Consider the following 13,677-nt stretch of genomic DNA (forward strand, 5'->3'; position numbering starts at 1 on the left):
CCAACCCCACCAGACAGAAGTTTTATTTTTGCACTCTTGGTGTTTCTCCTGTGCTCGCTGACACTGGGATTTGCTGGTGCCTTTAGTTTTTCTGTTATAAACAAGCAGTTGCCATGGGAACCCTGCTATTAGTTAAGGCACAAATGTATTGTCAGGAGGAGAATAGCAGCAATATTTCTTTTGCTGGGCAGCAGCTCTGCTCCATGTGTTGGAATGTGTGTGGGATTCTGTGCTGGGTCAGGGGGTGGGAGCAAGAGCAGCAGGGCTTTCCTACTTCCAAGCTCTGAGTTCTGCAGGAAAAACGTGGAAAACAGCTGGGTGGAAAATAGAAGTGTGATCCCTGAGCTGCTGCACTGTTTGGCAGGAGGGCTGCCTGCTGCTGTGCTCGGGGGGGGATTTTCCTGGGGGGAAATCTGGGGGATTTTCCTGTTCCATCCGTGTTGCCAAGCAGTGGGATGTGCCAGAGGCACGGGAGCAGCAGCTGGGCAGGGGGATGCAGTGGGATGCAGTGGGTTTGTCCTGTGTCTGTGAGCTGGAGGCCAAATCCCTGAGGGATGGGGCAGAGGGATGTGCTGGGGAAGGTCAAGAACTCTGCAGGCCACCAAAGGGGACACTGAACTCGCCAGCTTTGCAGTGACAAAGCTGCAACTTGTGCTGCTCCTGAAAAGGACAAGGGTTGGGTCCAGTCACCTCTTCCTTCTTGGAGCACCCCTGGCTGTGATCTGGCACAGGAGCTGCCCTCAGTGGGACCCTGGGCTGGAATAATTCTCATTTTCTCTCCCTTTCCCACCTGCAGTGACCAGGAGCTGTTCCACCCCCTGCTCCCCGTGTTTGCCAAAAATCTGGGTGCTGCAGGGCAGCCCTGCTCAGGGATTGTGCTCATCCTGGGGCTGTGTTGGAGCTGTGATTCCCACGTGCTTTTGCTGTGTTTTTGACAGCTGCAGGATGTGCCAAGCTCTGTGTGTGCCAGGCTGGGCCCTGCCCTGCGCTGGCAGCGCCAGGGAGCTCAGATGGCTCTTCTGTGCCAGAAACACACATTTAATAACAGATCCCAGCCCCAGCCAAGTGCTCCTTCCCCTTGGCCTCAGCACAGCCTCCTCACGTCCTGATTTGCCTCTGGGGATAAGTGCAGCCAGTTGTGTTTCACCATTCCCCGTGGATCTCTGATGCCTCTGGCTTGGGGTTGAACCTCGTGTGGAGGGACCCTGGGCTCCAGGCTCTCAGTGAGTGACCCATTCCCTGGGGAAATACTGCTTTTCTAGCAAGTTTTATCTCAGCAGATTTTATTTTATGAGCTTTTTTTTTTTCCAGTCAGCTGGAGATAGGGATAAATCTGTTCCGTTCTCTGGAAGAACAGCTGCCCAACGACTCTTATTGATATATCAGCAACTGCTGGAACACCAGATTTAATACTTCTGGGCTCTGGAAAGGTCTGGGAGCTTTGGATGAAGGATTACCTGAAAGGGAGACTTTGGTGCAGTGAGTAAAATACACTCTCATTGGCAGCAGAGGAAATGAGAGCAGACAGGGCTGGTCCTGTGGTGCGAGTGCCTTCAAGTCATTAATATTTTCCCTCTCTTGTGCTGGTTCTCTCTGAGCTGCTGAATGGCAGGAGGACAGGCAGCTAAAGTCACCTCCACTGATTCACTGGGGCCTTCTCCAAATAAATCCTGGCTCCCAGCATTTTCAGAGGATTCATGGAGGAAGGAGCTGTTCTAAAGTAATGGATTTTATGAATCCAGGAGAGCAAAAAGAACAAAACCAAAAAAACCAGATGATGACCAAGTGGAACAGGACTTCATTTTCTGAGAGAATTGAGAAATAAGATGGTCAGAATGAATCTTACAGCTGAGATTTGGACAGTATAGGAAAAAAAACCCCCACTCTGATGTGTATGGATTGTTTTTAACAGTGTTTATGTACAAGTCCCCACCTCTCCCAGGGAGCTGTGGGGTAGTAATGAAGATGTTTTTTAGACAAACCTTTGCTTTGAGGACTCCTAGCCAGCACTGCAGCTCCCCAGCTTGTAAAGGGGCATTTTTCCCTTCCCCAGCCCCTTTCCCTGCAGGGAAAGGCTGTGCAGGGTGTGTGTGAGGAGCTGCCTGCCAGGGCAACTTCAATAATGCCTTGCAATAACACTGGCAGCCAACTTTAATATCTTCAGGGATGTTAGCATTACTTTAGGTATTCACTTCTCCTTTTTTTAAATGAAATATTTTGTGTAGTACAGATTGCTGCCTTGAATACAGGAGTGCCTGCAGAGGTGCTTGGCAGGAATATTTGACAGCTCCTGCTCTGTGCAAGGGGAAGGATTCCCAAGCTCCTGCCCTGGGGAGTGCTGAAGGGTTTGGGCTGACACAGAGAGGTGAAGTGACAGCTCTGTGTTACCCCGTGGTTGTCACCACGTCCCTCTCTGGGGCTGGGCACTGTGGGGGCAGCGTGGTTTGTTCAGAGAAAATCACTTCTCACAGGGATGTGAGCTTCTAGAGATGTCCTGATGGATCTAAAAAAATAATCATCAGGGCTTCCTCTTCCTGCAGGAGAGGCTGTAGGTTGCAGTGTTACCTACTTTACATCCCTCTTGGGCCGATTTTGTACTTTTTACCAGTTGTGACCTGCTGTTTGAAGTGGCTGCTGAGCAGCCAGGAGAGCTGGAACCTGCCTGCTCACATGGAGAAGTGCTCTAGGTGCAATCCCTCAAACAAAAGACAGATTTTTTTCCCATTACCTTCCTTCATCAGCCCCACCATTTCTGTTCTGAGATCAAACCATCACAAAAACCCAGGAATTGGGAAAAACACCTTTCTCATTTTCCCCAGAGCAGCTGGCAGTCAAGTTATCTTTTACACCAGTATAAGCAGAAGAGGTGTTTGCATAATTGCATGGAAAAGTGGAAAGAACCTGCCAGTTTGGGAAGCTGTGTCTGGCAAAATGAGACTCCTTCAGCTCTTTTGGAAAATATGGGGAGTGGAAAGCAGCAGGAAGAGAGCCAGGATTCAGGGGAAAGAAAACCACAGAGAAAAAAAAAGCAGCTTTGGAACAGGAGAACAGTCTCCTTGAGGAAAAGGAGTGACCCTTGCCTTTGGAGCTGTGGGGGTGCAGGGGTAACACAGTTTGCTGAAGGGGACAATTTGATCTGCTCAGGATTTATCTGGTGTTTTCCTCTTAGATCCTGGAGGCCCTGCCACACTTGAAATGCAGCTTGGAGGGAAACAGGGATATCAGGAACACACCTGGTATCTTTGGAACACTCCTTTTATCCCATTCTGCTGTGGGGTTTTAATGCATATTCATATTTTTCCAAGAAGTATTTTGCATGGCTACACCCTGAATCCGCCTTTTTAGAGCATGAAAGAGATTTTATTTCTCTTTATCACATTTTTATTTGGGCTGGGGTTCCTCCTTCTGCAGGCAGTCAGTGTTGATAGCAGCCTGGGCCCCATCATTTGTTTCCTGGAGGTTATCTGGCTTTGCACTGACAGGACATTGCCCTAACATCCAAAATTATTCTTCACCTATGCCTAAAACTTGCTTAGCAGGAGAAGAAGAAAAAGACACAGCAAAAGCATATAACACATAGCATTCATCTTAATACTTGTGAAAGCAAATACCACAATATGGATTTATAACAGGAGAGGAGCACTGGTGGTGTCTGCACCTGCTGCAGGTGCTGGAATGGCTGGAGTTTGTGCAGTGCAGTTATAAATCACCTGCAAAAAGCAAAAGCATGAGAGGAGAGGAAGAGAGAGCAGCTGTGGGGGAACTGCAGGTAGGGTCTCCTCTGGAGAGGGGGAACGTGAGCAGCGAGTCAGCGTTTGTTCCTGTTTTATTTGGATCCATCTGGCACCTCTTTGGGAAGTGTTATGAACATTGTGAATAACTGTGTCTCTCCTCTCCTCCCCCTGATCTCTCCTGCAGTGGTTTCCAGCGACAGCGACTCGGAGCTCAGCTCCTCCAGCCAGGATGACAAACCCATCCCTGTGGGGTCAAAAGGCTCTCAAGAGAGAAAGCTCCAAGCAGGAATGGGTGAGGAGCTGCAGTTCCTTGTGGCTGGAGGGTGGGAAGTGCCAAGTGCTTGAATGTTTGGCTCTTGGCTCGGCTGCTCTCCTCCCTTCTTGGCTGTGGCTGTGCCAGGTGAGGCTCCCAGCTGGGGCAGGTGAATCACCTTGTTCTGGCTGCTGATGCTGAGAGATGCCTTAAAAAAGAGCAAAATCCTCACTTGTGTTGATTATGACGTTTTTATTAAGGAAGGGGAATATTAAACAGATTGAAACAAAGAAATAATCAATAATAACCTCGCTGGGATTTCTCCCTGGGTCATCCCATGGTCTGCAGCATTCCAGGCTCTGCCCTTGCAGCTGGGAGCTGCTCCTGGCAGCCCATCCCTGCCAGCTCCTCACTCCTGGCTTTGCAGCACTGGAATCACTGGTGTTTTCTGGGAGCAGAGCACAAGAACCAGGGGTGACCTGAGGGTTCCTGGCTGGAGCTGGGACGTTCCTGCTCCTTTAGGATCCAGCTCTGTGTCTACAGCAGCATCTCTGTTCTGTCCCTGCAGCGCCCACGAGGGGACCCAGCCAGGCCATGAGCAGAGCCCTGGGGGTCCCCCAGTCCCCCCCAGTGTCGGGGAGCCCCAGCAGCCTGGGCAGTGAGCAGGGGGCAGAGCTCAGCCCCACGGAGAGCGGCCACAGTGACCAAGCCTGGGACAGGCGTGACAGCGACGCCGGCACCAGCACCCGTGGTAAGCTCTACAGGTACCTCCCTGTGCCTCCATCCCTGCTTTTTGGGGCTGAATTCCCTGGAAGCACAGCTTTCCCTGGGGCACAAAGAGCTGTGGCCCTGGGATCTCTTTCCCCCCACGCTTCTTTTTTGTATTGGCAGATGTTGTGATGGTGTCACACCTTCTTCCCTGAATGCAAAACCTTTTCTGCAACATGAGTAATCGTCTGGGGTGGGAGCTGCCTGCACCCACGGCCAGGAGCACTCAGAGCCTGGGGCTGTGGCCCTGCAGAGCCCTGGAGCTGCTCTATGTCCTGCAGAGCCAGCAGAACACGTTGAGCTGCTCCTGAAGCAAAGCAGCCTGGCAGCTTTATGCGACTGAGTAACATTTTTCCTGAAGTAAGGTGGCTCTTACAGCCGAGCATGGCTCTTCCCAGAACTCTGCAGTGCAGAAGAAAGACACTTTTCCCCCCTGAGAAACCTCAGAACGATGAAGTGACTGGGAAAGCAGAGGCTGCTATCACACCTGAAGCAGCTGAAAGAGATGCAAATGTGTTCTCTCTGCAGTTCCCACTAATTTAGTCACTAACCCCTCAAGTTATCATCCAGCTCTGCTCCCTCCTGAGCATTCCTGCCCTCTGAACTGCCTCTCCTGTTGTTCCTGTGCCTGCTTGGTGCTGGGCATATTGAGGCATAAATTGGATTAGAGAGAGCAGGGTCATTCTTCAGTTCCACATGGAGTCGTGGTCGCCCTCCCCACGTTTCCTGCTAGGAACAGGCAGCACTAAATTGTTCCTCTGCTCTTCTCTCCTTCCCCAGCTTTCAGAGACTTGCAGTTTTCTTTTAGTTTTTCACCAGGTAAAATAAACAAGTGATTCTTCTGCTCTTCTTCCTTCCTCCCCCTGGATTAGAGCCTGCCCTGGACTGGGTGGTTTATTTTAAGCTCCAGTTGTGTGTGGAATTAGAGAGGCTGAATTCCTGTTGTGGGTTGGCTGTGGAGAAGAGCTGCAGGTTGTCCTGTGGGGTTGGAATGGGTGTTGGTGGATAGCAGGTGACCCTTTGGGTGCTGCCTCTGATGGATGGATCCACTCCTGGACAATGTGTTTGTACTCAGCATTTTGGAGTTTCTCTGCCTGCTCTTTGAGCCAAACTGCTGCCTGGCCATGACACTGCAAACACTATTTCAGAGACAAAAAAAAAAGGAAAAGAAAAAAACAAAACAAAACACTTTTTCCTGCTAAAAACTCCATATGCAAAGCTTGGCACAAGGGGTCAAACCTTTCCAGTGGGATCTCCCCATGTAGCTGGAGGAGAGCTAAAATGACAGATATTTAAAAAAAAGGAAAACTGTGGCAGTCTCCTGAGCCCAGTTAAAGCTGGCCCTGAGATGTAGAGAGGATCCTGCTAAGGAAAAGGTTAAGCCAGGTTGGCTGCCTAGGGAGTTTCTGTAAAGATCTTTATTATGTCTGAGGTCATTTATTTCTCAGTGTTCCTGCAGAAGGGGCTGATTTGTTCAGACAAGAGCCCTGGTACAGGGGCTTTGTGGCCTCCCAAATCCAGAGGAGGGAGGCAGGAGATCAGCAGGGAGCACTTCAGTACCTTGGGTGCCCCTCTGCCAACAAACAGAGGCTGCTCTTGCTGTTGATGTATTTAAAGAGTGATGGAGGTGATGGGTGCTGGATGTCAGGGCTGGCAGAACTTTTCCCAGCCCCTCCCTGCCTGTGGGACAGCCCCTGAGCTCTGTCCTGCCCCAAAAGCAGAGCAAGGGACGAAGATCCTTCCTCATTTCCATTGCTGATCCTCAGCTGCAGAATGGGGCTGCTAAAAGATGATTTTCTGTGGTTCCTCTGCAAGGCTCTGCACCTTTAGAACACCATGTCAGGAGCAATTTTTGCTTCATGTTATCACCTCAGATGTTGTTCCACCGGTGACTTTCTTTGCGCTTCTTTTTCTCACCTCTGCTCCAACTCCGGCTTTGCAAGAGCGCTCCGGCATCCTGAAATCCCAGGCCACCTCCAGAACAGGGAACTGGGGAGTGCTGCTGCAAAATCAGCTGCTCTCCCAGCCTTTCACAGCTCTTTCAGCCCAAAGGCCAAGCCAGCAGCAGGGTGGTGGCCAAGGGAAAACGAGGAGCTATTAAGGAGAGGTTGGAGGTTTCCAGTGCGCTGCTCCAGCTCCGGCTGGGGTTTGCTGAGGCAGATAATGAAGCCTGGAGTTTGTCATAAAATGACTCATTGTCAGAGCTGTGTTGGAATTTAGGCAACCTCAGCCCATGAGCCAAAGTTTCAGAAGAATGGTGAGTTGAGAGGCTGCCAATTTTACTATTTTTTAATTATTTTTTTTTTTACCACCTGCTCTCAAAGCCTTTCAAAAGCACCTTTTTCTGAGGGGCTGGTGTTCCTTCTGCTTCTGAAGCTCCAGCTCCTGGAGGTGCCTGCTCTGACATGATAGCTTTCAAGAGGAAGGTCACACACTCATTTTCCTGAAGAATGTTTTATCCTAAAGAAAATTAAATTTGCACATATGGAAGAAGCACAATCTTCCTTTTTCCTCTTACTTACTCCCAGCTAGGGCAGGTGACTCACCTTGTTCTGGCTGCACAGCTGATGCTGAGAGATGCCTTAAAAAGGAGCAAAATCCTCACTTGTATTGATTATGACGTTTTTATTAAGGGGAATATTAAACAGAATGAAACAAAGAAATAATCAATATCTTACAGTGGTTTTCATTAGCCCAGGGAGAGCTTTTAATGGCAGTAACAAATCCGAGCTTGGGACTGCTGCAGGGGGTAAATGAAGGAAAAGTCATCTCCCCTCAGATCAGCAGCAGGTTCTGCATTGATGGCTGCCAGGTTCTCAGCATCTCCTGAGGGCCTTGTCCCAGGAATGGGTGAGTCCTGTTCCATGAGCAGCTTGGGGAGGGGTGAGTGAGCCTGGCATGGGCTGTGGGGCTGGAGAAAGCTCTGATTGCTGCTGGAGTCAGGTTTGAGAGCCAGCCATGAGAGTGAGTGCAATTCACAGCCTCCCCATCTCTGCCTGCCTGCCAATGTGTTGTCTAAATCATTAATACTTAAAGGCTGGTGCAGCAGCTGGCACTTAAACAGAGCCACGTTAAACAGGGCTGGGAGCTGAGAGAGGATGGCACTGCCTGGTGAGGGGGGTTAGAAATGTCCTGATTTGCAATTCCAGAGTGAGACCTGCTGGACAGATCCCCAGATGTCACCAGGCCCAGCCTGAAGCCTTCTCCTGCATCTCCTGGGTACCTCCTTTTAGCTGCTCTGTGCTGGGAGAGGCTGAGCAGAACTGAGGGAGATGGGCAGGGAATGTTGCTTCCAGCTCTCTTCATTTGGGGAGATTTATGCCCTGTCTTTCAGGAACTGACTGGATTTAGAAATGAGGTGGTGTCTCTGTGGGCTCAGTGCCTCCCTGGCTGGGGTAGGCATCCACTTTTGCTCATAAATATTCAAACTGTTAATACATGAGCCAGGCAGAGCCATTCAGCATTATTTCCATGGCAGGAAATTCTCTGGGCATCTTTGAAGTTAAAGCATTAACTTCTATTTTCCCTTCCATTCTGCTTCTCAGATGTCTGCTTTGCTCCCTCAGGGACTATGAGGAGGTAACATTTTGCTTCAGTGGGTCTGACTACTCCATTCCACACTGGAAGGAAAAAAAAAATTGTCCTAACAGTAATTAGGCTCCAAATGTGGTAGTAATTTCTTTAATGACTTGCTTCATGGCAGTCTTTGGGGAGTTGACTTTTGTTTTCCTGTGCTTGGTGAGAAAGTTGCTTGAATGTTTTCAGACTTGTCCCTTGTTTGTGTGAGCCAGTGTGGATTTCCAGGGCTGGTTTTGCAGCAGGATAGAAGAGGTGGAAAATCCCTGCTCTTCCTCCCTCTGCCTGCATTTAGGGCACAGTTTGGGAAGGACAGAGGGATCAGATATGAAGGAAAGACCCTCACCCACACCCAGCCTCTCCCATCCAAGCCTCTGCTTCCTTCACTGGCTGCCTCATCAAATTTTGGGCACTGCTTTTTATCCCCTTTTGCTCAGAGCTTGCTGGGATTGAGTTTTCCTGCTGCCAAAGAGGATAAGTTGTCTGTCTTCCCCAAAGTGAAAAAACTGAAATGTGCCTTCATGGCTGAGGAGCTTTGAGCTGTCTCTGCCTCCTCATATCCACAGAGCACCGAGTGGTCCTGCTGTACTTATAAATAAAACATAGCTTTGGGTAGTGGCAGCGTTAGGAAATGATTCAAGGTTTGCATTCCAGATACAATGCTTTTGTAAATATGAACCTCTGGAGAAGCCTGTGCCCCCTTCCATGTTTGAGGGAATTAAAATATTTTCATCCTCGAGTGGTAGAAGCAAAACATTTTCAGCTCTTTCAAGCCTGCCTTGAAGTTAAGTGAATAAAGGCTCAAGTAACTAAAAAATAAATTACTTTCACTATTCCTGTAATTCTTTATGGAGTTTTAAATTGAAGGCTTCTGCTTTCAAAATAGAGGGATGACAAAGATTCATTCTCTCGGCTCTTTCACTCAATATATCAGGAAACAAGTCTGCTGCTGAGGATGAAACTCCTATTTTTGTGCCTTCTTTCCCATTGCAGAGGTCTGTGCTCTGGTCTTTGATCAAACAGCCTGTCTGGCCTCCTGTCCCCACCTCCTCAGACTTATTCTCTGCCCTCTGCAATGCATTCACTCCTCACACTCCCAGCTTTCCATTCAGCATTTTGCACAAAGCACCAAGGGCAGGAGTTGATGTCATCTCTGCAAACAAAGCAGGAAAGAGTGAGCAGGGGAAGTCAGTAAGATAGAAGTGAAAAGCCTGGATTTTGGAGCCTTTGTAAACACATGGAGAGGTTTTATGGCTGGGGAGGTTATCTTTTAACAGGGATGTCAGGCAGCAGCTGCTGGGAGGAATTTGCCTCGGGACTCCTCGTGCCTTGAGCAGCTCACGCTGTGATTCCCTGTCCTTCCTCCAAGAGGAGGAGCAGTGTGTCCCAGCAGAGCCTGACTTTGGCCAGGGGGGCTGAAGGGATCAGCTCAGGTTTGTTCAGCCAGCAGGAGACCAAACCTGGAGCAGAGCAGAGCTGTCCTGTGCCCATCCCCAGCCATGGGCAGGGGCCACGTCCTGCTGTGGCTCCTGGCCATGGCCCAGGCACGTGGAGAGCAGGGAGATCTCATGGCAGATCTGCTCTGTCACCCCTCAGAGCTGAGCTTTGGCTTCCTCACTGACCTGGGGGCAGGTACTGAGGGACCAGTTCTAGCAGCACAACTCCTCATTTCTCCTTCTTTCCACATTTCCTTCCCCTGTCTTTTCTTCCTTTAATCAAGTCTAATGGGCCCTGACTGCTGGACTAATGATGCATGGATGTTCTCTTTATTATTTTTAGGAAGCTCTTAAAATGGCACTGAGCACGCAAAAACAACGTGAAATAACTTTGTGGAGCCTGTCCCCTTCACTGCTTTCCAAACAAAACTTTGCTCCTTTGTTTATTTTGAAGGCAAACGACGAGTCCACACCAGAACACGGCTCTGATGGAGGGGAAGAGGAAGCTGCTTTTTCCTGGATCCAGCACTCCCATTCCTTAGATTTCACTCCAGACAGGAGCTGCTGCTGGTGGTGACTTTGTGATGCCGGCTCTTCCAGGGCACTGGCAACACGGTGACACTTGGGACAGCAGCTGCCTGTCCTCTGTGAAGCCCAGCACAGCCTGGGGCTGGGGCTGGCACGGGGAAGGTGCTCCTGGTGTTTCCTTGTTCTGGCTGGACTGAGCTTGGTGGGGCATCAGGAAGCAGCTGGTGAAGTTGTTCTCCCCTTCCCTCTCTCTGCTCAGGCCAAAGAAACGCTCCAAGGAGTTTGCTGTGATTTTTTTCACTCCTCTTGGCTGTGCACTGGCTCCTGTGAGGGGTCAGGGGAGATTTGTGTTTGCTGCAGCTCCTGGGGGGAGCACACCCCCAGCCCAGCTGGCTGCCTGTGGGTACCCAAATTGGATAAAAGCTTTTAAATTACTTTATCTTGTAAAGCTCTGCAGATTGCCCTCCCACGTGCACACCTTACATGAGCAAGGGCCTTTCTTTTGCCTTTTTCCTGGAAGTCTTGAGCATCTGGTTGACTCTGGTGGTGTCATCATGAGTCAGGCTGTTGAAAACTCTGTGCTCTGGTCCTGCTTATCCTCCAGGACGGACCAATTCCCTCCTAACGCCTGACAGATGAGAAAAACCAAATTACCTCACATCTCTAGAGCAATTAGATCTTTGAAGACCTGAACAAAATCCACACTGGGCTGGTAGGAGACTGTGGATTTTATTAAATGCTCTGAAGCTGACCTGTCTATTATGAAGAAACAAAGGATTCCAAAAAGTTCCCTCTGAAATCATGGCATTGAAGGCAATTTGTGCCCATTAATGTCAGCCTTTCCCCTCAGTTATTACTCTTTTGTTCTGTTTTCCTTTGCACTGGGCACTTTGTGTGCATGTAGTGTGTGTTCTTACAAATGGCTGCAGTATGAAGATAAATGAGATTGGGTGCTGGAACACTCTGGCAGAAGATCGGAAATCAATCCCTGACTTGCTTTTTAAATGAACATGGCCCACCAGAGGACCATTCCCTCACTGCTTTCCCAGTTAATGTGCTGTGGCAGGTTACTGGTGAAATGCTTCCAACGCTTCCTCTGTGATCTGTTCCTGCCCTTTTACAAATGAAAACAAAACCTTTGGGCCCTGTGGGCTCCCTGAGGTGGCAGAAAAAGAAATCACAGGACATGGGGCCCGCACCATCGGTGTTGGTTCTTCTCTGCTGAGGGATATTTTATGTGATTTTTATTTTATGTGTTGTTAACCTGGCCATTAAGCTGCATCTCTGGAATGGGCAAGGCCAAAACTATCAGCTGCATCTGAAAAAGTAACTCCAGCTATCAGCTTTTGCTGAAATACTGGTGTGGTTTCAGAGCTGCTGCTTCTGAGAGCTGCAGGGTCTTCAATTTCCAGAGTGTTTAGGCACCAAACAGAGTTCTGCTTTGCCTTGAAGCTTTTGACAGTCCAAGTGAGGTTTGTCATGCTCGTTACTGCAGCACCTCAGACAGCCTGGCCTGCCAGCCAAAGTTAATTCTACAGCAGAAGGAGAAGGAAAAAGACTTTTAGGAGCTGACTCTGTTTTCTTTAAACCTGTTACTTTCTCATCACCAGCTCTACACTGAGTTGGAAAGAGCTTTGAAAATGGGGGGTGTCATTTGTAAGTCTCCCTGAGTCCCTTGTGCTGCTCCCCTGGGCAGTGCAGGCAGGTCAGTCGTGTCCTGTCCCACACTGTGGGGAGCCTGGGAATCCTTGCTGTGCCACTCAGAGCCACCAGCTTCATTTTTAACTGAGGCCAGCTTTAATAAAACACTCTCAGAGATAAATCTGACATTGCTCAGTGAGAATGGAAACTTTTCTTTCTTACCTCTGTATTTTAACTCCATGGGCTGATTCCACCTGAGTTTGAACCAGAATTGTTCAATCAGCTGTGGAAAGACTCAGATTGAGGGAAGGATCTCCTGGACAATGTGATACAGGCACAACTGAATAAGGAATATCTGCAGCTCTGTGCATTGTTTTATTTTGAAGACCATTTTTCCCTTTGTGGTGATTCTCTTGGTTTTGCTCTTTGCTTGTTGGAATATTGTAAAACCTGTACCTGTCTTTTGAGCTGGCTCAGAAGGGCTCAGTGAATGTGCTCAGTCTGCTCTGGTCATTTGTGTTTATTATTTTCTTGTTCTCATCTCCACCCCTCACAACTTTTATGTGGTGTTTCACTACTGGAAACAATAAAGCTTTTGCTCAGTAACAACTTCTGGACATGAGCAAAAAGGGTTTTTTTGTAGATACTCTCCAAATCCTCCAGCAAGGCAAGACAATAAGGCAGCCAGTGGAATTGTGATTCATGTGGCTGGAGTTTAATTGAATCCTGCACTTGAAAGTCACCTTTTGTCTTGTCCCCTCCTCTGTGCCTCGTGCTGGCAGGGGCACAGCCTCAGCCCCTCCGTGAAGGTTTTCCACACTGCAACCACGACTCACAAAGCAGCACCAATTGTCCTTTTGTCAAGTGCAGTCCCCACAGCCTCCCGAGGCTTTCTGACAATCAGGGTCCATTAAACTTGGCCCACAGAGGAGTTTCTCTGTGTCTCCTCATTGTTTGCAGAGCTCTCACAGCCCTGGCTGCTCCTGTTCCCTCAGCACTCAGCCTCAAGGTTTCAAATAGCTTTTTAATCTGTTCTTGCTTTTCCCCCGTTCTAAAAGTGCCTCGGTAATTGCTGTTGGGATTGTTCTGCTGGGGAGCTGCCATCGTTCCAAGGATGGAGTGTGTCAAGGACTGAGCAGCTCTCCTGTTGTTGCTTCCTCTCTCCGCTTGCCATGACAACAGCCAGCAGCTGGGAGAGTCGGCTGTGGGATCTCAGAGTCAGGAATGCTGTCTGTGGATTGCTGAGCTCCCCTGCTTGGTTTTCACAGTTGTGTTTTGGGAGGGGAGGGCAGCGAGAGCGGAGCCAAAGCAAATGGGCGAGCGGCTGGTGTTTGGGCAATGTGGTTCTGAGTCTGGGCAGCCAGCAGGAGTGCTTGGACAGTGACACAGACCGGAAAATAACCCCTGCAGCTCATTTTTGAAATTAAACCTGGCAGCAGTTCCTCCCTGAAGTTGTTTCCTCCATGGGGAGAGGGCTGGCAGCAGCGGAGTCTCACCAGCTCAGCCTCTCCCTTTGCTTCCTCCCATCTCTCTGTTCCTCTCCACCTCAGAGACTGCTCCCCCACCTCCTCCTGCAGGTGGGTGGGATGGACACGGAGTTCAGGGAAGTTTTTTGGGTGGGCTGATGCTGCACTCACCTCATGAGACTTTCAGCAGGTGATGGGGCAGCACTCTGTGGCAGTCCTTCATCCTGAGCTGCTCCTTCAGAGTCCCCCCTGACCCTTTCCTCTGTTAGCAGCAC

At 49.5% G+C, this 13,677-nt stretch overlaps 1 protein-coding gene across 4 annotated transcripts in view; it reads left to right on the forward strand.

Annotated features, from left to right (window-relative positions):
- Positions 1–12,553, forward strand: part of RPH3AL (rabphilin 3A like (without C2 domains)) — a 37,068-nt gene extending 24,515 nt beyond the window's left edge. For 3 of the 4 annotated variants that reach the window (XM_015646745.3, XM_015646739.3, XM_015646742.3), the window contains 3 exons: positions 3,919–4,026; positions 4,556–4,738; positions 10,222–12,553. In XM_015646745.3, coding sequence (XP_015502231.1) covers positions 3,919–4,026; positions 4,556–4,738; positions 10,222–10,256 — 326 coding nt within the window. In that variant the 3' untranslated portion in view covers positions 10,257–12,553. Of the gene's footprint in view, positions 1–3,918; positions 4,027–4,555; positions 4,739–4,878 lie in introns of all 4 variants that reach the window. The other variant, XM_019008649.2, reaches the window with a different exon arrangement.
- Positions 12,554–13,677: the final 1,124 nt, after the last annotated feature.

This window comes from Parus major, chromosome 19 (genome assembly GCF_001522545.3).
Source record: "Parus major isolate Abel chromosome 19, Parus_major1.1, whole genome shotgun sequence".
Taxonomy (NCBI): domain Eukaryota; kingdom Metazoa; phylum Chordata; class Aves; order Passeriformes; family Paridae; genus Parus; species Parus major.